Below are 24,938 nucleotides of genomic sequence, written 5' to 3' on the forward strand. Positions count from 1 at the left end.
CATATACTTACAAACATCAACAAAAAAATAAAGCCCTTTGTACAATGAGGGAGCTTCGCACATTTCTATATAATAATATTAATACAAATTCTCAGAAATTTAATTGCCTTTTGTTTCATAGAAAATCAAACTGAGTCAATATAACATTGCATTTCTATTTTAAAAGGGCATAAAGCAGGGTGCCCTGCGATGGATTGGCACCCTGTCCAGGGTATACCCCGCCTTGTGCCCGATGCTCCCTGGGAGAGGCTCCAGGTTCCCCCGTGACCCTGAAAAGGATAAAGCGGTATAGAAGATGGATGGATAAAGCAGGGTTTTTTTTTTTTCAGGAAAATTTACATTTGTGAATATGGAATTTTGCCACTAAAGAAATACGATTTATCATATAAACATTGTTTCATTGATACTCCAATAGACCAAACAACAACAAAAGAAACTCATCAGCAGTCTTCACAACAAATTTACAAACATTTTGCCAAAAAGGCCTAACAAATGGGCAATACCAAAACAAATGAACCACAGTTTAAGAACAACTGTCACAAAAGCAGCAACTTGCATCAATATCATCTTTAAAGTTTTAAAAAATAATGTTTTGTAAAACTTATTTTTACAAAACATTATTTGTTTTGTGTACTTTTAAAAATCCTGTGTATTAGCTAGCGTGTATTATACTTCCTTAACTTCCAAACAATATTGCCAATATTGTAAAACAATTCCAATATGAATATACAAAAGGCAAAATATATATTATCTCTTTGAAATAAAACTCTTATGGATCTGTTATGGGAGTGAAAGGAGAAAAATATATTGCCAATGTCATGTCTCAGCCCAGCCACGACTCGGTTTCCCGAGAAACATCGCTTACTTCAAACATGGCCGCTGAGGACTACACTTCCCACACACGTATGCGCTCACCTTCCCCGGAGTTCTTATCACACACACCTGCAGCCAATCACTACACACTCTCATCACAGCACATAAGAGACTTTGGATGCATGCAGACTTTGCGAAGTAAACGTTCAGCTGACTTGTTCTCTGCTGTTATCCAAGCCTTATTTCTCGAGTTTTGAAAAAGTGACTTTGACCATTGTTTACGTCCCCGACCTCGAATTCTGCCTTGCTCTGTTTTGTTTTGTTTACCTGATCACCTGACCCCTGCCTGTTTCTCGACCACGAACTTTTGTCTATTCCTTTGGATTATTCTGCCTGTGTCTGTCACCCGTATCTGCTTCCGTATTCAGCCACGGTACGTGACAGATTACTTTGCCTTCCCTATGGAAGCAGCAGGTGATCCACTGTGGTGTCAAGCCGTTGAAGGCCACGGTAGGATGATTAGCGACCAGAAACAACAGCTAGCCAACCTGACTGAGCAGGTGGCTAGGCTAGCTCAATCCGCGCCGGTTGCTACACCGACGCCTGCGCATTTTCCTCCTATACCGGCGCTGGAGAAATACGCCGGGGATCCGGCAAGGTGTTGGGGTTTTCTCGTGACAACCAACATAAGTACTATTAAATAGTACTTATCACTTATAACTTACTAAATAAATTATTAGGGATGTCACGATACCAAAAATCGAGTAGTCACGAAAAAAACACCAAAAATACACAATACTCGATACCAAAGTCGATACCACGATGTGGTATAAAAATTAAATAAAATAAATTTAATTAAAAACTCTCCTGGAGGACATCCTCCTCTAGCTGATACTGGCAAAAAGAGAGAGAGATTTTAGTTATCAAACACTGTCTTACAATGAGTGGAGGCTAAGGAGGTGTAGCACTCCTAGATGTGCATGCGCACACACACACACGCTCACACACAGACGCATGCGCAGACACACACCTTATACTCTGAATGCAAGCATTAGTTTAAATTCACTGATGTGGTGGCAGGCCAAAAAGATTTATTAAAATTATGAACAATTATGAATAATTATTAGTGACATTAGGCTACATTTAGCTGACAGGACACAGGCTGAATGGCGATGCATGGTGGCCCATTTGGAGGTAGTTTATAACAATGCAATGCATTAGCGTCGTTAACAAATAACTGACTATCGTTACATTACATGGAGCATAATGCTAGCTGATGTCACGGCCACAATGCCAGCTGCCTCAAACAAACATAATATAGGACCGTCTTTCAGGTGCTTCGCCAAATTCCAGGTGTTTCCTCGCTTTGTTTGAAAGCATCGGTTGCACACCGGAAACCGATACTAGCTTTTCTCTCTTTTCCTCTCAATGAGTCGGGGCGGAGCTAAACTTGTTAAGCTGAGTTAATCTTCTTCTGTAGTTTTTCCGGCGTTCCTCTTCTTTACCACTTGTTGACCAACTAAAACACTTGCGCGTATTTGCTGCCCCCTTCAGGTCCGTAAGAATTGCAACCTCGGTACCTCCATTAGAAATGGTTCCATTGCTATTCCAGAAAAACAAGTACCATCACGTTTTAAGAATGTTGGTACCGACTTGGTACCAAAGTATGGGTTCTCATGACATCCCTATAAATTATATTAGGCAGGGACCATTGTTGAGTCTGACGTTTACACAGCATACACATTTCAATAGATATTTCATCAAAAAATGTTGCATAGTCCCCTGCTGTTACAGGGATACTGTAATCGCCAAAAGCTCATCATAAGTGAAAAAAATCCATTTAAATAAATAACTGATCCACCAATATAATGCCGGTCATTTAAAGTGAATGCAGATGTATGCAATTGCAGTCAAAGCTTCTAATGAAAGGCAGGTAGACAAATCCAAAACAATAGACAAAGGCAGAATTCAAAAACAGGCATGGGTCAGGTGATGTACATACAAACAACATAAACTGGGCTAAGCAAAGGTCAAAACAAGAAAATCAGAACAGGATCAAAAACCAGGAAAGCATACGCAATAAACAAAGGCTTGGTACTGTATATCTGGCAAATAAACACAGTACATTACTTCACACCATACAAAGTTCCACAAAGGTTTAAATACTCAAACTAATCAAAGGGGGAAACAGAAACAGCTGTGGACAATGATGACACATGAGGGACACAACCAATCACAATACATGGGTGGAGAAAGGACAGAAACCAAAACAAAAAACACACGCGTGGTAACATAAACAAAGCAAAAGTAAAAAAAAAAATAGTAATTTTTTTTTTGTTGTTAGCTATTATTATGGGTCATTAGATCTAGAATTTTCTAGATCTAATCTAGAATTCTAGAATAACCAGACCAGAACAAATCTACAGACTTATCTATTTGCACAATTTAAAACATAATATTGCATTCATCTTTAATTTTATTTTAAAAGTTCAACTTTAACTTTTATTGAGTTAAACTTCATTTAAATTATTAATATTATAATCAGTCAATAGATAACAGAACCATTAAATGAAAAGATTTTTCTAGTACTTAATTCAACTAGAAAAAATACAGTAGTAAAATGTAAACAACACAAAATGCACTTTTCAAATTCTGACACCTTCACACATTCTAAGAAAACTAAACATTCAGTTTCAACTTCAAGTTGTAATCATTAAACATTTTTGCCGTGCTTTATTTGTGCAGCAATCGGCATTCGCTATACGTATGGGGAATGGTGGTATTAGAAAAATGTTTGTGACTTGGCAGATCATACCGTACATCTAAAGTGTGCATCAGTCTCTTAAATCCCACGTTGTCCACAGCTTTGAATGGCACCATATTCTTAGATCGATAGAATGTGATGCCTCAGACACCTCTTTCCATCATTTGTTGCTTTCATCGAATCTTTTCGACTGCTCTAATGCGTCGGTCAGTGGTAAATGTTTATGTATTGGGATGAGTGGGGTTGTTGAACTAACCTGAGTGAAACACTCGTGGCATGTTCCTTCAGATGCTTCCTCTTAAGGTTGTTGAAAAGATTTTTTCGTATTACAGAAGTGCTGACCGTTGCCCGACAAAGTTTACAGATAACTTTGGTTTGAGAAATCTGACTGTGCATAGCCAAATCATTGCCACATTACTGACGTTGAGTCCTTTTTTTCACACGAGCTGAATTGTTTTTCAAATACGTCTCACATGAAAGACGCATGATAGAGACACATGATATTATTTGGCCAATCAGCACAGCCATCTAGTAGGCAATCATTCTGTTGTAGTTTTAACATTATTATGAGGACATAAAAGGTCACAATCTCTACAATTCACTTGAAAAGTAGATTGTGGACATCTTCAAGATTGATCACGATACAAAATCATCAGATTTTTTTTGCCCACCCCAAATTCAACTGTTTGAATGCACACCTTCCAGGCAATCAGAATCAAGTATTCAGACTGACCATGGTATAAATATGAATATTAAATGACTAGAATACAATGACATGGTAGGTTACCTGGTTTTTGAGTGTGGGAAAACATTATCTGTGTCCAGATCAGGAGTCTCCATCTTTGAATATTAGTAAAGTTTGCACAAACACACAGTTGAGTCCTGAAGAGTCTGATCTCTTCTGCTGGAATGGATCACACTCCTAAAAAAACACAAAAACAAATATGCAGTTAAACTTCACAACAATTTTCACTTTTTGTATAATTTTTAATACTGGTGAGAGGAAAAACTTTTTTGACAGGTGCATTTAAAAAATCACAAGCTCCTCCATTCATATATCTGAACTGTCTGGTTATGTTACGGTTGTATACATACAGTTACAATTATTATCACCATTTTAGTCAATACTTTGTGCTACCTCCCTTTGCCAAGATAACAGCTCTGAGTCTTCTCCTATAATGCCTGTTGAGGTTGGAGAATACATGGCAATGGACCAGAGACCGTTCCTCCATACAGAATCTCTCCGGATCCTTCAAATTTCGAGGTCCATGCTGGTGGACTCTCCTCTTCAGTTCACCCCACAGGTTTTCTATGGGGTTCAGGTCAGGGGACTGGGATGGCCATGGCAGGACCTTGATTTTGTGGACAGTAAACCATTTTTGTGTTGATTTTGATATATGTTTTGGATCATTGTCATGCTGGAAGAGCCAACCATGGCCCATTTGAAGCTTTCTGGCAGAGGCAGTCAGGTTTTCATTTAATATCTGTTGATATTTGATAGAGTCCATGATGCCATGTATCCTAACAAAATGTCCAGGTCCTCTGGCATAAAAACAGCCCCAAAACATTAAAGAGCCTCCACCATATTTAACCATGGGCATGAGGTACTTTTCCATATGGCTACCTCTCTGTGTGCTCCAAAACCACCTCTAATGTTCATTACCAAAAAGCTCTATTTTGGTTTCATCTGACCATAGAACCCGATCCTATTTGAAGTTCCAGTTGAGTCTGGCAAACTGAAGATGCTCGAGTTTGTTTTTGGATGAGAGTAGAGGCTTTTTTCTTGAAACGCTTCCAAACAACTTGTGGTGATGTAGGTGACTTCGGATTGTAGTTTTGGAGATTTTCTGACCCCAAGACACAACTAACTTCTGCAATTCTCCAGCTGTGATCCTTGGCGATTTTTTGGCCACTCGAACCATCCTCTTCACAGTGTGTTGAGACGATATAGACACACATCTAACTTCCCATTTGTGATGCTGAACAACCTTTTGCCACTCATCACAGCTATATTCCTTGGTCGTACCCATTGTTATGAATGACTACGGGAACTTGGCCTATGTGTTACCTCATATTGATGCCCCTGTGAAACAGGAAGTCATGGTTGAACAATTTCACCACTTCATATTTACCAAGGGTGCCAATATTAGTGGAGGACACTGTATATATATATATATATATGTTTATCATTGAACACTCAGTGGCACTAAGGAACTTAGTTATAAACCAAACATTAACTTCTCTTTAACTGAGAGATAATCCAAAGAAGTAAAGCAGTAAATTTTGAAAGGATGGTTTAAATCAGATATTTACCTTTTATCAATGGTCAATAAAACTTGGATGTAGCCTGTTCCAGGATAATGTCTTCCAGGATAATGTTCTAGGATACGGAACAGGCCACATACAAGTTCTATAAAGGCCAAACCATGTGCAATTCAGAATTGGACAGTTACTGTTAGTGTGGCATTCCCAAGTGGAGGGAAAACATTTATCTCAAATTCAGTAAATCCAACTATGCCACCCTGGGGGAGAGCCAGGGAAATACTCCCAAATAAAGGCACACAGATACAGTGAGGGGAAAAAAGTATTTGATCCCCTGCTAATTTTGTCCATTTGCCCACTGACAAAGAAATGATCAGTCTATAATTTTAATGGTAGATTTATTTGAACAGTTAGAGACAGAATAACAACAAAAAAATCCAGAAAAACGCATGTCAAAAATGTTATAAATTGATTTGCATTTTAATGAGGGAAATAAGTATTTGACCCCTCTGCAAAACATGACTAAGTACTTGGTGGCAAAACCCTTGTTGGCAATCACAGAGGTCAGACGTTTCTTGTAGTTGGCCACCAGGTTTGCACACATCTCAGGAGGGATTTTGTCCCACTCCTCTTTGCAGATCTTCTCCAAGTGATTAAGGTTTCGAGGCTGACGTTTGGCAACTCGAACCTTCAGCTCCCTCCACAGATTTTCTATGGGATTAAGGTCTGGAGATTGGCTAGGCCACTCCAGGACCTTAATGTGTTTCTTCTCCTTTGTTGCCTTGGCCGTGTGTTTTGGGTCATTGTCATGCTGGAATACCCATCCACGACCCATTTTCAATGCCCCGGCTGAGGGAAGGAGGTTCTCACCCAAAATTTGACGGTACATGGCCCCGTCCATCGTCCCTTTGATGCGGTGACTGATCATTTCTTTGTCAGTGGGCAAACATACAAAATCAGCAGGGGATCAAATATTTCTTTCCCTCACTGTAAGTATCACCAATTGGGGCAAGGAACATGAGAGTGAGACATGAGTACGAATACAAAAATGATATTTTATTATGACACTTAAGCATCATTTAAAACTTGACATGTAAATATGAAATCGCTCTCCCATGAAGCCAAATTAGTATTTTAAAACTAAACACTTCGAGGCCCAGGCTTGGCAGGGACAAGGCAGGCCAGCTACAGCTCGGGAGGTCATCCAAACCCACACCAAATCATCAAACACTACCTACACCATAAGGAAGTTGTTGTGTTGGCACACTGAGCACGCTGTGAAGCACACACCACCGAATAAATGCAGCTAGCCTCCCCTGTCCCACCAAGACTCACTGGCTCCTGGAGAGAAAGAAAACAGCAATTAACCCAAAGTTACACAGACACTAAATGACAAAGAAAAACAAATATTACAGACACTGTGGTGTGGTAGCTAACACCCAGGCCCACTGACACCACCACACGAAATAGAGGCAGTTCATAGCACCTAAGCAGAACCAGAATTATGGTAAACAGTACAAATGACAATTATAGCCACTGTGGCATGGACACAGTAAGGCTTAACATACACCCTCTCAGTAGTAAAGTGGTTATATGGAACAACAAACCTGAAACATGTTTGAGGCTAGAAACACTAATTTTACCACTCTCAGACTACTCACTCTCTTACTATATGTGTTTACAAAACATAAACCAGACATACATCCAAAACTAAAATAAAACAAAACTATAAAGCAAAACAGCACATAAAGCAAAACAATCGTGTGAAGCAAAACAGTAAGTAAAAGCAAAACAATAAATCAAACGAAGAAAGTGACCATTAAACAAAAACCAGGTCAAGCAAAACAATTGTTGAAGCAAAACAGCAGCGGCGTCACATGTAGCGTCTTCGGCTAGGGGTTTGTCTTAGAGAAGACTTAGCTCAACTCCCCACTTTCACCATTAGGTTGAACAAACACCAGACGCGAAGTTGTATGATTACTCACAGATACCGCGGCCCGACATACATACACATATTATTTCAGCCACCGGCTAAATGTTGCGATCTCCAGCGCCAATTCGCCACAATGCACACGCCACCAGCACCGCTCTAAGATTGAACGGAAGTGGGAACCGGAAATGCCAGGGGAGCGAGAAACTCGGAATCACCAAGACTCCTACCTGCTTACCAAAATAAGGGTCCTTAAATAATCGGGTTAATAATAATAATAAACCCACCCTATTGGTCTGCCGAAACCATATCCCAAGCAGAGCCAATAGGATAGCCAAGTCACTTACCCTGCCACATTAGCTTTGTCAGAAACCTTGTACATTAATGAATGCTGTGTTTGTGTGACTTTGGCTTAATTTGTTTTGTATCTGAAAATTAATTGTGTTTGGGTTATGTATAGTTATTGTGTTGCTGTTGCTATTGGTTTTTCTCAATTATGGGAAACTATTAATGTTACAAATACAAATGTTATTCAAAAAAAAAGTTATTTATCTTATTACTTTAACAAGTGCACAATTAAATACTTGTGCAAAAAAATATTTTTTATGCTAATTCTGAAATGAAACAGAATTTCATTGATGTTATTCAAATTCACCCTTTAGGTTATGAGTTATGGACATCTACCAGTCCATACAGGATTTTGTGGATTTTTTTGTGATTGATTCGGCCAAAAAGCTTGATTTTGCTGTGGCATTTTTCAAATTCTGTGGTGCAGTTTGTGAAGTTTTTTGTTTTTTTATTCCAATTGGAATCGAAATTGCAATTCCACTTAATTGTTTTGCAAGGCTTTTCACAGTGATGTATGTAGGTAAATGAGACCTTTTAGCTGTACTCATGTTTGATGCACGTAAATCAAAGAGGGTTTTCACTGAACGCACGTTGTGATGACATCACATGGCGCATCTTGGCCAAAAACTGCGGTAAATCTGTGCTAATTAAGAAAAAATGCAAGCTCCTCTGAATATTGCAGAGTTTCCTTCATTTAGCATTAATCTCTGTGATCACAAAATCCTGGAGGGACTGATCTACTGGCCAGTTGTTACACCACAGCGAATTCGCAGCCACCGAGACGGCCTGGACTACATTTCCCAACTATGCCCGCGCTCAAGTTCGCCGGAATATTGAGTGCCAACACCAACGCCGGAATATTGAGTGCCACCCAAGGTTATTTAAGACCTTGTTAACATCAGCGCAGCGCGAAGTAACGCTTAGCTTTCCCTAGACGCTAGCTAGTTACCAAGCTCCCTCGTTTTCTACTTCTAGCCTCGTTTTCTACTTACGATTCTCGGATCTCGTCTTGGGTTATCCCTTTCGCTTCGGACTGAGTGCTTGGCGCTTCACGCCTCCCTCGCCTTCCTGTCACTGCTCGGCCCATGCTTGCCTCCCATCTGGTAACGTAACAGTTTACTTCGCCACTCATGGAGGCTGCGCACGCAGCACTCGCCCCATCGTTCTCGGGTGAGTGCGTTCCAGTTACTCAAACCAAGTTCTTTTGTGTTACCTGTGCTGCTCTATTATTCAGAGAAATCTTTTGTGCTTTCAGCGCTCGGGGGCAGCTGAAAACATCATAAATGAGCAGACAGTGCGGACCCTCGGCATCCCCATCCATCTCTGCTCCAGCCACGCGAGGTGCACTCCATTGACGGGTCTCCAATAGGGGGCGGGGTCATCTCACATTGTACGGCCCTGATCACCATGCAGGCCAGTGCCCTCCATTATCAGACCATTGTCCTGTATGTCACGGACTCTACTCGTCACCCCATCATCCTCGGCTTACCATGGCTCAAGCGCCATGACCCACAGATATCATAGAAGGCCAAGCAGGTAACCAGGTGGTCCCCTCACTGCCTACATCACTGTCTGACAGGCCCCATGGCTCCAGTAGCCGCCACCACAGTGGAGAGCCCCCTGTCCTCTGTCCCTGTCACCGTGCCATCCGAGTATCATGACCTCCGTGAGGTATTCAGTGAGGAACGAGCAAGTGGCCTGCCCCCACACAGGGCCTGTGATTGCACCATAGACCCCCTCCCCGGAGCCAGCCCGCCACGGGGTCGAGTGTACCCGCTCTCCCAAGCAGAACAACGGGCCATGAACGCATACATTCAAGAGGCACTCCAACAGGGGTACATTCGGCCGTCCACGTCACCCGCGTATGCTGGGTTCTTCTTCGTGGAGAAGAATGGAGGGGGTCTGCGACTGAGCATCGACTATAGGGGTCTCAACCAGGTGACCGTTAAGTACCGTTACCCTCTGCCACTAGTGCCCGCAGCCCTTGAACAGCTGATGTCCACGGCCTTCTTCACGAAGCTGGACTTACGCATCGCGTACGATCTGATCCTCATCAGGGAGGGCGACGATTGGAAAACGGCCTTTAGCACCACTTCCGGGCACTATGAATATTTGGTCATGCCGTATGGACTCGCTAACGCTCCCTCAGTGTTCCAAAATCTGATCAACGACATCCTGAGGGATCTATTGGGGCACTGTGTCGTCGCGTACATCGACGACATACTGATCTACCCAACGTCCCTGAAGGAACACATCGAGCAGTTCCGAGAGGTGCTATTCTGCTTGATGGAACACCAGTTGTACGTGAAGGCCGAGAAGTGCGAATTTCGCCAACGCACTATCACGTTTTTGGGGTATGTCATCAGTCCGGAGGGGGTCGCCATGGACCAAAGCAAGGTGAGGGCGGTGGTGGAGTGGCCCACGCCCCGAACCGTCAAGGAGCTCCAACGCTTCCTCGGCTTTGCGAACTTTTATCGGCGGTTCATCCGAGATTTTAGCAAGATCGCACAACCCCTGACATCCCTCCTAAAGGGGAAACCTCGGCACCTTGCCTGGACCTCTCACGCCCAGGGGGCCCTGGAGAGGCTTAAGCCCCATCCTCCGACACCCGGACCCCTCCAGACCGTTCGTTGTGGAGGTTGACGCATCTGAGATGGGAGTGGGGGCCATCCTGTCTCAGAGGTTCGGGGAAAGACCCAAGCTGCACCCCGTGGCCTTCTTCTCACGAAAACTGTCTCCGGCAGAGCGTAATTATGATGTGGGGAACCGGGAGCTCCTGGTTGTCAAATTGGTCCTCGAGGAGTGGAGACACTGGTTGGAGGGCGCCGACCACACATTCATGATCTACACTGATCAGAAGAACCTCGAATACCTGAGGACGGCTAAGCGGCTCACACCCCGCCAAGCACGCTGGTCTTTGTTCTTCTCCCGGTTCCAATTCACCTTGTCATACACGCCAGGGCCTAAGAACACAAAGGCTGATGCTCTGTCCTGCATCCACTCTCCCGGGGGCCTGGCAGATGAGGAGAAGTACATCGTACCCCCCTCCTCCATTGTGGGCGCCATCGAGTGGGCCCTGGACCAAGCCCTAGCTCGCCTCCCCAGGTTACGAATCACAGCAGCCTGTCCCCCAGGGAAGCAATTCGTGCCCGAACGTTACCGCATGGAGCTTGTCACCTGGGCTCACACGACGCAAGCGACGGGACACCAGGGGGCCCAACGCACTTACAAACTGCTAGCTGAAAAATATTGGTGGCCACACATGCCCAGGGAGGTACAGCGTATCGTGTCCTCCTGCTCCACCTGTGCCCGCTCAAAGACGCCCCGTGCCTTACCTGTCGGGAAATTGGTACCACTTCCATACTCACATGTCCGTGGTCCCATCTGGCCCTGGACTTCCTAACGGACCTGCCGGAATCACAAGGCAACACGGCTATACTAGTGGTCATGGACCGATTTTCTAAGTCCCTGTGCCTGATTCCACTGCCGGCCCTTCCCTATGCCTTCGCCATGGCCAACCTGTTGTTCCAGCATGTGTTCCGCTACTTCAGCATCCCAGAAGAAATCATGAGTGACAGGGGGTTCACGTCTCGAGTCTGGGCCAGCTTCATGGTGAAGCTGGGGGTCTCCGTTAACCTCACCTCCGGCTACCACCCGCAAGCCAACGGACAGGCAGAGAGGGCCAATCAGGAGATCCTGCGGTTCCTCCGAACCTTCCACGCCACAAGCCCGGAGGACTGTAGTCAATCGTGGACGCCAGATGCAGGAGAGGAGGGCTTGAGTATTTGGTGGAGTGGAAGGGTTATGGCCCAGAGGATCAGTGTTGGATCCCATCCCGGGATATTTTGGACGCAAGCTTACGCTACAACTTCCACACGGCTCATCCAGAAAGACCGGCACCCTGGAGGAGAGGATGGCCTCGGAGGAGTTCGGCTCTCAGAGTGAGCCCTTTTGGAGGGGGCTCTGTTACACCACGGCGAACTCGCGGCCACCGAGACGGCGTGGACTACATTTCCCAGCCACGCCCGCACTCAAGTTTGTCCGAATATTGAGTGCCAACACTTGTGTGCTACCCAAGGTTATTTAAGACCTTGTTAACATAGCGCGGCGCGAAGTAACGCTTAGCTTTCCCTAGACGCTAGCTAGTTACCAAGCTCCCTACTACGCTTCGGACTTACATGGTTAAGGGCTCTAGCCTCGTTTTCTATTTACGATTCTCGGATCTCGTCTTGGATTATTCCTTTCGCTTCGGACTGAGTGCTTGGCGCTTCACGCCTCCCTCGCCTTCTTGTCACTGCTCGGCCCGCGCTTGCCTCCCATCTGGTAACGTAACACCGGTTGAGTTTACCATTTAAGGTATCAACAGAAGTGCATATTAATCACAATGGAGCAGTAGTATGGTTTTACTTTTACATCTACAAATATTTTTAGGTATTTAGTCTCTCACACCTCCATAGACAGGCTGAGACCATGACTATCACCTTGTATTGAAAACAAACTAAATAAAAATATACTACATATCCTATACACATGGTTGGACTTTATTCTAAATATGTTCATCAAAGATTTCACAAAAGCTTAAACTGCTCAGTTTGTGATCTTGCCTAATTTGTTGCTCATTCATTTAATTAAATATGGGAAATAAACCCTGAGGACTGTGGTTCATGAGTGGGGGCTTCTCATTTATTGATTTATTTTGATGCATCTTCTTTTAGATAACTGTTGTAAAGTAATAAAGCAATAAGCCCCAAGAGGCTGTGATTTACAGTGATTTTAGAACAGCCAAGGGACGTTGTTAGGCACTACACTGAGTGCCTAAAACCCCGTACCTTCTAGTATTAGTGTAAATCAAAGCCTATCGAGGCTTATTGCTTTTATAGCACTGTTACTACATACACCAGGCAAGGTTTCATAAAGTAAACACACAGCAAGAAAAATGCAATAATTTACTGATATCAAATAATCATTCTTCCACCAAGCAATGTTGCTCTTCAGCAACACACTTTCTCTGTCCGAAACCGCTCCCTATCTCCTATATAGTGCATTATATCAGGTGTTGGACATTTTGTAGTGGTGTCCAAATTCTGAGTGAACAACTTCATTCCCTACATTCGTTCACTTACTTATACCCACAGTGCACTCTGATTTCGAGTGTACATCGGATGTACACTCACCATCGCACTATTTCCCACACTCCAATGCGAGATGGCCATAAAACGCAAAAGAAAAATAAACATGGCGGACAGCAACACCGGAGGCAGAAACTTTTACAAATGTATGTGTAACTTTTTATTAATTAAAATACATCTGTATCAGTATATTTCTAAGTGAAATGATACAGATTATTGATTGATTGGCACAATATTTATTTTCAGCCACTTACTATTTTGCAGTGTAACTTTTGAATTAGCTGATCTGATAAATATCATATCAATAAATAAATGATAATTTGGTGGATTGTACACATATATTAGTTAACACATGTAGGTACAGTATTGACATACGTATTAGAAAATAATGTATTGATGATGTTTTAATTAATTTAGGGATAGATGCGGGGAATATTATTTACTTTTAGTTGCATTTGTTTCTTACAGGAGTTGGAAGGATCAAGTCTTCAGTTATTTAGTTAACAGCTCGATGTGTTTTGTCTAATGTCTCCTTCCTGATAGAGGTCATCTTTGAGCTAACAAAGCATGGCTTAAAGTTGTTGCTCTTTGTGAAATACGCCTTTTTCTTCTCCTCAGGAAAAAGAAGTTTCGGAAAAACCCAAACTAGCAAGACGGAGTACATTTTACACCAGGTTTACCTCAGGAGTCAGCTTGAGGACACTGACAGGAAACCCCGTGAAAATTAAACCCCGCAAAAATATATTTTTTTCTACTTTAATAAAATAAACAAATAAAATAAATGTGATAGACAGTAGTGTTTTATTCTTTTTTTTTTTAAATATAGTAAATATATTTTATTACACAATACTTTTTCTGGCCTTGACAAATAACCCATATTACAAAAGACTAAAACTAACATTAAAACTATATAAAAATTAAACTAAAACTAAGCATTTTCAAAAAAAAAAAAAAGAAAGAAACTAAACTAAACTAAACTAGGCCTTGCAAACCTGCTTTAAAAACTAATTAAAACTAAACTGAAGTTGAAAACAAAATAAAAATAAAAACTAATGAAAAATGCAAAACTATAATAACCTTGCCCCTGATCCGAATCGTTCTTTATTTTGTCACGTCACATTTGTCACGTCGGTTCCCCCGAAACAGAAATTATTAGTTCATCTCGTGATTCTTCGGCTTCAGGTCAGTCGTTCATCACGTGACCGGCCCATAGGCTGAATGCAGTGGGGCTGTGAAGTGATGAATGAACGACTCGAAGATTGGAGAGGTGTACTAATCATTTCCCATTAACAGACCGCTAAAGAGAAATTTGATGAAATATATTTTAAAACACATTATGTTTATTCCACCCTGATAAAACACTATTCCCCAAACATTCTGGATGTTTAATTCATGGGAAAATGAAGAAAGGAAGTTGAAAGGACTATATAGTGCATACACCATAAAAACCTGTTTTACAGGTAAGGTTACACCTTACACAGAGAAACTTACCTACACAGAGGAAGTTGAAAGTCCTGCACCTCACGCGCTGCAGATTTCCTAAAGCTGATTTTACACGAGTTTTATTTACAATATATCATCATTCTTCTTATATAAAGTCATTTATAATAAAGAAATCACTCACCTTTGGACAACAGTCCTTCTGTGAGATTAATATCACAGTTTCTGCCTTAAAGTAAAAAAAAACAACAACAACAACAACAAAAAAACACTTTTCCAACCGCTCCACAAAACTGACTCGAGTCTGAGGGAGAAACGCTTTCACTTTAGGAAGGAGGATTCATTACAGGTGATGAGTCGATCAGGAATGAGTCGACTCTTTGAGCCGGATCTTTAGGTGAACCTTGGGAGCTGACTCGCAAATCTAAACTCCTGTAATCTATCCTTTTCCTGAAACTTCATCAGTATTATGTTTTCATGATTCTCTAATGCATTTAATCACATACAGTACAACATACTAGCAGTAATTTATCCTCTCTGTACTGCACTTACATAGGACTAACTTTACCGCAGGAATCCAGTGGAATAGGATGAACAGGGGTATGACATGGGTTCTCTTGGGCTGGTTGAATACAAGGCGTGCTGCTGCATTCTGAATCATCTGAAGGGGTTTGATGGAGCTGGCTGGGCGGCCCGAGAGTAGTACGTTGCAGTAGTCCAGTTCCGATATGACAAGAGTCTGGACTAGTAGCTGTGTAACCTGTTCGGTGAGATATGGTCTGATTTTGTTGATGTTGTACAGAATGAACCTACAGGACCATGCAGTTGTTGAAATGTGGTCTGTAAAGGTCAAGCTGTCATCAAGAATCACCCCAAGGTTCCTGGCTGTCCTGGTTGTATTGAATGTGGTTGAGCCACTTGAGTGTGGTTAAATTTGACTTTAAAATGTAGTTGTACTTGTGTCCTTTGAGTTGTTAAACAATGATGTGCTTTCACATATGTAGTATTCACATTCTTTACATTAGTCATGAGATAAAAAAAAAAGGTGCAATGTTTCTCCCTCATAGATGTCAGTAAGATCATCCTGTGGTGTCCAGGCCTTACAAGTGATTGTGAAATGTCATTACCTAAACATTGTTTTCAAACAAAAGTCAGTAACAAATAGAGTGAAGATCTGCTTTTATTCATCCTGATGGAGGTTTTATTAAATGTAATAATACTATACGTATACTATATGTAATACGTTAAATTTGATGCTTGACTTGTTTGTGATCAATTAGAGAAAAAAAAATCATAGACCATGCATTCCTCATGCCATTCTGCTAATCAAAGCTCTCTACAGTTTGCAGAGAGAATTTTACAGGGGAGGCGATGAATCTTGACACTTACAATGTTACCTAAACATTATACTTGTTTTCAAAAGTATAGCCACATGATTTAAACATGTGCTAATAACATTATTTTATGGCTTTAAACAAATAAAAAAAAACTTTACAGCTCTAGCATGCACAAGAGTTGAACTAATAAAGGGTGTTACAGATATCAATGTTTTAATCTAATGATTTTGTTTTTCTTTTTTTGCAGCCACATCAGTCAATTTCTGGCAACCGGCAGAATCAAGGTATACTAAAACAATTATTATTTCTTTTTTTTGATAACTACACACATGGATACAGATATTGATCTGAATAATGTTTTTGTGACTTGTTTAAGGAAGTGTGAATGATCCACAATCTCTTCGAGTTGGTAACTATTTAATTTAATAATAATTATCTTACAGTCAGTTTTATTAATTGTCTCCCAAACAGACTTATGTTGACTTATGGCAGTGTTCTTTTTTTTTTTTTCATTGCTGTAGTTAGTATTGTCATTGATGTTTCAAAACAAATTCTGGACAGAAATCTACAAGTTATGAAATTTGATAGTTTGGAGAGGAGAATCATGCTGAAACTAGACCAAATCCAGGACAACATCACAGCAGCGGTCGGAACAATGCACTAGTCAATGAGCCAGCCAAGCACATCTGTCTCTGATCTTATAGAGGTGCTAGAGGTGCCTTGTAAGACTGTGGAGGAATTAACAGAGCTGTGAGATAAGCTGAAAGATGCTGACTTTCGAAAGAAGAATGGTATGTGCCACGACACAAGCAACATTACTAGTCATTGTTAACCTGAAATCATTTAAAACAACTTACTCTTGTGATTAATTGCTGATTGTTTGTAGATTCGTTATCTGTGTCTTCAGAGTGGAGGCAGCTTGGGAGATGGAATTAGGAGGATGCTGAAAAAAATTACAGTTACAAAGGGAGAAAGGAAAAACGTAAATTTCAGCAGCTCCTAATCAATGATGTCATCACACATAAGTTTCAAAACTTGTCACTAATAACTAATAACGTGTCTGTGTCAATCCCCAAGATCTCAAAAATGTTTTGGAATGCAGAAAGGTTGTAAATAAGAATGTACATTGTAAATGTAAAAGTTGTTAGTTCTCAGTACATAAATATTCATACCATGGTCTATTATAAAAACAAGAGTAATGTTGATGCTTTTTGAATAGAACTTTAGTCTGAGTTCTAGTTTAAATAACTGTGATCTCTGTATTGACTCAAGGTGCCTGCAGTAAGTCATACCCACACCAAAATCCCAGAGTGTGGAGGAAATGATTGCTGTGACCCTAAAACATGCCCCATATCATGCAAAAACAGCAAAGCAGGCAAGTGCATTATAACATTTAATTCCAACAGTTATAAACAATCAGCAAAAAAAAAAAAAAAGACAGACAGATAGATGGATAGATAGACAGATGGATAGACAGATCGATGGATAGACAGACAGAGAGATAGAAGGACAGACAGACAGATGGATAGACAGAGAGATAGATATACAACAGAGTATAATTTGTACCTGTTTGTCAGCATTATAGCTTTGGGTCACACACTTTGATCCGGATGATCAAACGCATAATGGAGTTCCAAATATCGAGCGTAATTTATGCCGGAAAGCCGACCCCTGCACTCTGCTCTCCACTTACCGTGCTATTTCAACATGAACAGCACCAGCACACAGGTGCACCTCGAGCCATGGGGTGCTCAGGAATTATTTACCTGGCACCAGGCACAAGCGATCGTGGAGGTCGGGTTTGACACAGAGGACGTAGTGTTGGAGGATCTGGACCGGCAGCGATGGGGATAAGTGAGTATAACCATCAGGCAGTTGATGGAAGGAGGGCAAGGAGAGCAGTGTTTATGCACAAATATCCTTTGAACTAATCAATGACATTGAAGTACACGTGTGATTTTATGGCAACAAACCAGTAACACCACTACTGAATTGAACTCTTACTGGAGTTGTTTTGTCTTTCTGTTGTTCTTGTATGTTTGAACTTCCCTTAAAGAAATCAACATCGGGAGACCAAGGAGAAAATGATGTGATGGGCCATACCCTGGGTGTAAGTGCCAGCCTTACGTCTCCCCAAGGGTGGCCCTCTACTGTACGCAAAATGCATGGGCTGAAGTCGACCAGCATACCAGAGGACACTGCTGGCATGGGGGAACGTAACCAGGATATGGTGGAAATAATGCATGGGTTAATTGAATTGTTATGAATTGTTTAAATGCAAGCAATGTGTAATAGCCTGTGAACACAACCAGGCACCGGCATAAGAAAAAGGGTGCTGTCGAGCGCAAAAGTGCTGGCAGGGTGGGAATTTTTCCTCATTAGAAGTAGTAAGTGTAATCAGTATAATCTCATAGTGATTTATCCAGTATTTAATCAGATACACTTGTTTTTAATCAGGATCTAATGTGTTAAAGGCAGTATATACCTTGACAAGTGATTACAGGAAAACCCATGGCTAGGTTCATCTATTTGAGTTCAGCTCAGAGTACCAAATACCAATTTACTTTGAGGCCCCTAGTCGACTGGCTGTTGAGAGTCTTCCACATGCCCTACAGAACCTCCATAGGACCTGCAATGGATAGCTGCACAGTGACGCAGAGACGGAGTCTGTTCCATTCCGTGTTTTAATTAATGGAAGAAAAAAAAAGAGAGAGATGAAGAGAAGGTTGTGGTCTTCGGAAGCAATAAAAAGAACAGGTGACTAAAGGAGGAGAAATGAGCAGGAGGCGGAAATGAGCGGGACGCGGAACTGAGAGCCAGGTGGGAATGGCGGAATTGATGGTGTGCGTTTGCCAGGGACCATGCTAATCCTTTTACTGTGGATTATAATCTTGTGGATATTGATTCCGGAGGCTGGCGAACACTTCGGGAATGTCCTGCCAAGGTGAATCAACGAGTGAGCGGAGCTTTGAGGGTTTGGAGGCACATCACGGGTTTGAGATCATTTCTTTAATACTTTTGTGGAGAACCAGTATGCTTAAATCGTCGGATGTTACTGTCTGTAAATAACTCTGAGTGTTAAGCGGAATCTGACTGCCGGTTTCCCATGCTTTCAAGTTCTTGGGACTCCCATATGCCTAAATCACCACCATTGAAGTGTCACTTTTAAAGTGAACAGCTTTTTTGTTTTGGTTAAGAATTATTTTGTGGTTAAATGTGTTTTTTCTGCTTTTTGTGTGTGCAAATTTTCTTGTATGAATAGAGACTTGTTTCCTTATGGGTTCGTCTATTAATCCCAGATATGGGAAGTTTTGGTTTTCATTATTTCAGTTTCTATGACTGAAACGATCTGTATTTTCTTACGTTTATTGCATAAATAATAATAATCTTATTTTGTAAGAATTGAGTAGCCTACTGATGTTTTTTGTTCTGAGTGATGTCCAAATTATAAATTATAAGTATCGGTTAATTTGAACTGTCTGGCAGCCAAACCCCATAAGTAAGGTACCACGCTACAGACCCACCCAGACAGATGCAGTGTAGAAGTGGTTATGGTTAGGGGATTCACCGGTGATGATAGTGATTATGATGATGACGAGTACGACCGCTTACAATATGGATATGTCAAAGTCACCCTCCGGCAGTTAACGGCAGATGGGGGGGAGTGCATCAAAATCAATTTATTCACAGGTACCCGTTGAATTAACATGATGTGTGGGGCTCTACGTGCCACAGAGGAGAGAATGTTGGATGTAAAATTAAATGCAAAATAAAACACGAGGAAGTAAGGTGTGAGGAAAATGATTAGTTTATTGAAAAGTTGGGCTCGTGGTTGAGTAATTGGTTGGCGATGGGGGACAATAGGGTGAGAACGGTTGATAATGAGGTATAAGACCAGGCGAAGCATAGTCTGGACTTTCGGGAGTGAAGGGAGAACCATTATCAGAATAAGGCATGTCGTCATCGGCCCTATAACCAGATGAGCCTCCAGGTGAAAGAGGGGGGTTGGTCTGAGTTGAGCATCCACACACACTCGTGCTGGAATAAGCCTGTTTCGGAGAGGTGGCAGAAACGTAGAGGTGTCAGAAGGAGTGCGCAAAGCCTCAATCAAGAGGGCCAAGTCTGCATCCAAATGTGAAAGCTGGTAGCGCGTGTTCAGGTCAAAATCAGACTCCTCAAAAGTAGGGAACAGCAGCCGTCATTCAGCTTTACAGAAAACACAGAAAAATAAATATTCAGGCCAGCAGCTCCAGTAGCACACACACACACACACACACATATACAGAACTACAGATGAAAGAACAGATAAAGAAGAGAAGTTAATCCTTAAGAATGCTGAAGTAAGCTTAAAACAGGGACTCACCCATGATAGCAGAGAAAACAAGAAGCAGTCTGGAAGGTCTCTCTCTTTGTGGAAGTCAGCTCAATAATGACACAAGCAGATGCTGGTATTTTTAAAAAAGGCAGCCCAGGCTGGACCAATTATAAGGGGATTTTGGAAGAGCTAAATTGCAGACCTGAGGGAGTTTTGAGATAGCTAAGATGCAGACAGGAGGGAATTTGGTGATATCCAAAATGTGAACATAATGGGATGTGGTAATGTCTGATATGCATACATAAAAGGATTTGATAAGGTCTGAAATGCATACGTAAGGGAATTTGAAAGGAAGAGGGTGGGAACTAGAACTGAAGAGATGTATAAAAATCGGCCGCAATATCGAATGGTTCAGAACACTTTTGGGACGTCTCAACTGTGTGGATCTCGTATGGTGGAATAATAAACTTGGACCTGTCTTTCTTTTTCTCACTCCCTTGTTCCGTGTCCTACTTTATTTCTTCAAGGAGCTGTTGGCTGTAAGTATTAAAATTTACGGGAAATGTATAAACGGGTAGAAGGTTAGTGGGCAAAAATTTGTACCCCACTTGCTCAGATCGAACACCATCTGAAGCTGCTGCAGCAAGCTGGGCCATGCACCATGTCTCCCCCCACGCAGTTTCCCTCGCCCCTGCTGCCAGAGAGCTACACTACACCATGCAGGCAGCAAAGCTATCCGAATTACTGGGGCTTCACCCTGCTGGAGGAGTACCAAGAAAGCAGCAGGAGGAGTACTACGCTTGGCAGTGGAAGCAGTGGGAGGATGAAATAGATCAGATACTCCGCACCGGGGAGGAAGCGCTTCACCCCCGTCCCGTAGTGCCGAACTGTGCCTCACCTTCCGACCCAGAGGGGAACAGCACTGCCCCTCCTGCCCTGCTGAGAACCCAGTCACGCTGCCCAGTCCAGAACTGAAGGCTGGCCTAGAACATTTTTTTTGGGGGGTAACCGCAACCTCAGAGCTCCAGCTTGAGACCTACTGTGAGGTCTCAGCTGGGGAGCTCCCGCCTGATGTCAACATGGCGACCTCAGAGCTCCAGCTTGAGACCTACGGGGAGGTCTCAGCTGTGGAGCTCCCCTCGGAGGTCAACATGGCGACCTCAGAGCTCCAGCTTGAGACCTACGGGGAGGTCTCAGCTTTGGAGCTCCAGCCCTCCGAGGAAGCTGTCCCATTGTCCAGCCCAACCGAGGAAGCTGTCCCGTTGTCCAGCCCCACTGAGGACATCGCCCAGCGCTCCAGTCCTGCTGGGGGTGTCGTCCAGTGTTCCAGTCACGCTGGGGACATCACCCAGTGTTCCAGCCACACTGGGGGCATCGCCCAATGTTCCAGCCCTGCTGGGGGTGCCACCCAGCGTTCCAGTCCTGCTGGGGGCTTCGCCCAGAATTCCAACTCTGCTGGAGGTGCCGACCAGCGTTTTTTGCACTTCGACGCCACAGTGCCGGCAGATGGCGCTGTGGCATCGAAGTGCAAAGACTGCTGTAGAGAGCGCGCGTGCACGAGACTCTTATATATGGACACACGCCTTTTGTGTGTTTTGGTTTTCCCTGTGTTTAAGCATCGGTTGATTTTCGAGGGTGTCTTGATTTAATCCAGGTGTCTATGTTTCATTCTGATTATGTTTGTTATTTAAACCCCTCTTGTGGCTGTGCACTTTGCGCAGTATTTACATTAACTGAGTAAATATAATGGTGAATGCGTTACGTGTGTTAAGCTGTCTTGTTGTCGTGTCCGGTTCCTGTTCCATACCTCATATCCAGTTTTCATGTTTAAAGCTTGATCATCTGGAGGGATTCGAATTCGGAGTTCGATGGAGTAGGATGCGAAGTTGGAGGCTCCTGCTGATTTCGATTAAAATTGTAATTAATTTGCGCTTTTCGGTCATACAATAGATTTTGACTTATTCTACTCCGTTTCCTTGTTTGCACTTTTAACTTTGTGGTATGTTAAAATGTCTGGAAAGAATATGATAACCCGTGGTAGCATTCAGACACGACTGAGGCCAAGTGTGCACACCGCGAGCGAGTCCCCTTCTTCCCCTGAATCCGTGTCGCCAAGCGGTGACCCTGACTTCGCCGCACTCAGGCTCGAGCTGTTGGCTTTACTGAGGAAGGACATCGCCGATATTTTTGAAAAGGAGCTCCAGAAGACTTTCAGGGTTGCGCTGTCTGCTGTTCAGCTTGACCTGCAGGCAGTGAAAACACAGCTGGCTAGTGATAAAGTCGTTACAGAGGCTACCATATCAACACTGTAAGGTACTGTTGTGAAAAGGGAGCATGCTCTCACCGGTTGCACTGATGACATAGCTCAAATGAAGACTACTATCGAGTCTCTCACTGCGACCGTGACTCAATTAGAGAATAAATGTGAGGATTTGGAGTCGAGGTCACGGCGCAATAATGTTAGGATAGTGGGAGTTCCAGAGGGCGCTGACACATGTACAACTGCTGCTGTAGCGGCCTTGTTAAAAGAGGCATTTGTTCTGGAGAAGGAGCCGTTTTTGGACCGGTCCCACCGGACCCTTCAGCCAAAGCACTAGCCTGGTGAACGACCACGAGCTATTGTGTGCACATTCCACTATCACAGTGACTGTGTTGACATTTTACACCATGCGAGAGAGATCCAGCAGATTAAAGTGAGGGATTTGACCATCTCCGTTTTCCCTGACTACACAGCCAAGATAGCCCGGGCCCGGGCTGTATTTAATGAGGTTCGGCATCAACTTCGTGTTATTGAGGGCGCTCGCTATGGAATACTTCACTCAGCTCGGCTTTGCATTATATATAATGGTGTTCACAAGGACTTTATTTCAGCGGAGGAAGCAAGAGACTGTGTTAAACTCTTGATATCGGGGTGAACTGCATCACCTACACAGCTTCGTCTTTTTTGCTCATCTTTTATTTTTATTTTTTGCACTCGGCCTTCCAGCGCTTCTGTATTAGGATTTTTATTGAAGATATCGTCGTTGCATTACTTCGCCTAGATTTTGTGGACTCAGTCCTCTTAAATGTACTTCGGTATTAATGTGCTTCTCTGTTTTGAGGCTCTGACTGAGTTAGAGTTTCTGTTTATTTAATTTTATTAGTGTTATCTCCTCGGCTTTACATGCTACACTGTTATATTATTTGTGTCAAGTCTTTAAAGGGTAAGGACATTATATTTGTTATTGTGCGCAGACTGTTTATCAGACTTGAAGTCAGTAGGGGCTTTTTGTCTTACTGGAACTTTTTGTCTTGGTAATTTTGCTGGTAAGTTCAGCTTACTCTCCGAGTTGTTTTCACATTGTGGACAACTTTTGGTTATTGTGGGAAACACTGCTGTCTCATTTTTTTTAATGGAGACTTTGAATGAATGAATGAATGCCTTTTATTGTCACTATACATATGTACAATGAAATTAAGAGCCACTCCTTTTTGTTCCGTGCAAACATATACATTCAATACACAAGAAGAATAAACAGATAATACACAGATAAATAAACAAGATAAATAAACAAAAAAAATAAACAAGACATACAATATATGCAAGATTGATATGCAAGATAGATAGATATTAGGGTGGATGGGGGAGGTACTATGAAATGCACAGTTTTGAGACAATATATACATATGCTGTGGACTCAGTACATGTGTTTGTTTATCATGGTAATAGCTTTCGGGAAGAAACTATTCTTAAATCTACTAGTCCTTGTTTTGATGCACCTGTAACGTCTCCCTGAGGGCAACAGATTGAACAGATCAAAGCCAGGGTGAGAACTGTCCTTAATGATAGTTTTTCCTCTGCTGAGGCAACGGGAAGTGTAAATATCCATCAGGGAGGGGAGAGGGCAGCCAATGATCTTCTGTGCTGCTCCTACTACCCTCTGAAGCCTCTCCCTGTCTGCTGCGGTGCAGCTACCATACCACACCGTGATACAGTATGTCAGCAAGCTCTCGACGGACGAGCGGTAGAAGATCAGCAGCAGATTGGAGTCCAGATTGTACTTCCTGAGAACCCTCAGGAAGTGTAGCCGCGTTTGAGCCTTCTTGATAACCGCTGTGATGTTGTCCGTCCAGGAGATGTTTGCAGAGATAAGGACGCCAAGAAACCGGACGGTGTGGACCTTCTCCACACACTCACCATTAATGAAGAGGGGGGCCAGCTCCGTGTTGTGTTTTCTGAAGTCTACAATAAGTTCCTTGGTTTTCTTGGTGTTTAGAGTCAGGTTGTTCTTTGAACACCAGGCTGCCAAGTTTAGGACTTCCTCTCTGTAGGCTGCCTCCTCTCCTTTTGAGATAAGTCCGACCACTGTGGTGTCGTCAGCAAACGTGTGGGTGTGTTTGACGGATTGTGAGAGTAAGCAAAACATACCAATGCTTTGAAGGATGTGAACTGGAATGGAGTAGTGTTAGTCAATTGCGAATCTGATTTTAGAAGATTTAAACCTAATATGATGTACAAATTATATTATAGAATTCAGGCAATTTTACTGGGGTTATCTCATACAGTGTGGCAAGTAATAATCTAGAAAGACCTTTGTAATATCACAGTCTAAAACTGGAT

General features: G+C 42.6%; 1 protein-coding gene and 1 long non-coding RNA gene across 14 annotated transcripts in view; one reads left to right on the forward strand and one right to left on the reverse strand.

The window, feature by feature from the left end:
* The window catches only part of LOC108280067 (NACHT, LRR and PYD domains-containing protein 12), a 353,895-nt gene extending 338,753 nt beyond the window's left edge, over positions 1-15,142 (reverse strand). For 3 of the 10 annotated variants that reach the window (XM_053688263.1, XM_053688254.1, XM_053688262.1), the window contains exons 1-4: positions 14,871-15,142; positions 14,738-14,791; positions 7,078-7,180; positions 4,365-4,499 (exon numbers count right to left, since the gene is read on the reverse strand). In XM_053688263.1, coding sequence (XP_053544238.1) covers positions 4,365-4,417 — 53 coding nt within the window. In that variant the 5' untranslated portion in view covers positions 4,418-4,499; positions 7,078-7,180; positions 14,738-14,791; positions 14,871-15,142. Of the gene's footprint in view, positions 1-4,364; positions 4,500-7,077; positions 7,181-7,778; positions 8,075-9,109; positions 9,224-14,737; positions 14,792-14,870 lie in introns of those variants that run through there. The other 7 variants (XM_053688256.1, XM_053688259.1, XM_053688260.1 and 4 more) reach the window with 7 other exon arrangements.
* Positions 12,005-19,300, forward strand: LOC108280102 (uncharacterized). Of its 4 annotated transcripts, none has more exons than XR_008398380.1 (6): positions 12,005-12,473; positions 15,260-15,453; positions 16,271-16,814; positions 16,910-17,005; positions 17,296-17,877; positions 18,080-19,300. It is a non-coding gene; the product is annotated as an uncharacterized LOC108280102 (long non-coding RNA). The 4 variants fall into 4 exon arrangements; XR_008398379.1 differs by having other exon boundaries at positions 12,006-12,473; positions 16,271-16,307; positions 16,400-16,814; positions 16,910-17,877; XR_008398377.1 differs by having other exon boundaries at positions 16,910-17,877.
* The last annotated feature ends 5,638 nt before the right edge of the window (positions 19,301-24,938 follow it).

The sequence above is a fragment of the Ictalurus punctatus genome, chromosome 19 (genome assembly GCF_001660625.3).
Source record: "Ictalurus punctatus breed USDA103 chromosome 19, Coco_2.0, whole genome shotgun sequence".
NCBI classification, from domain to species: Eukaryota; Metazoa; Chordata; class Actinopteri; order Siluriformes; family Ictaluridae; genus Ictalurus; species Ictalurus punctatus.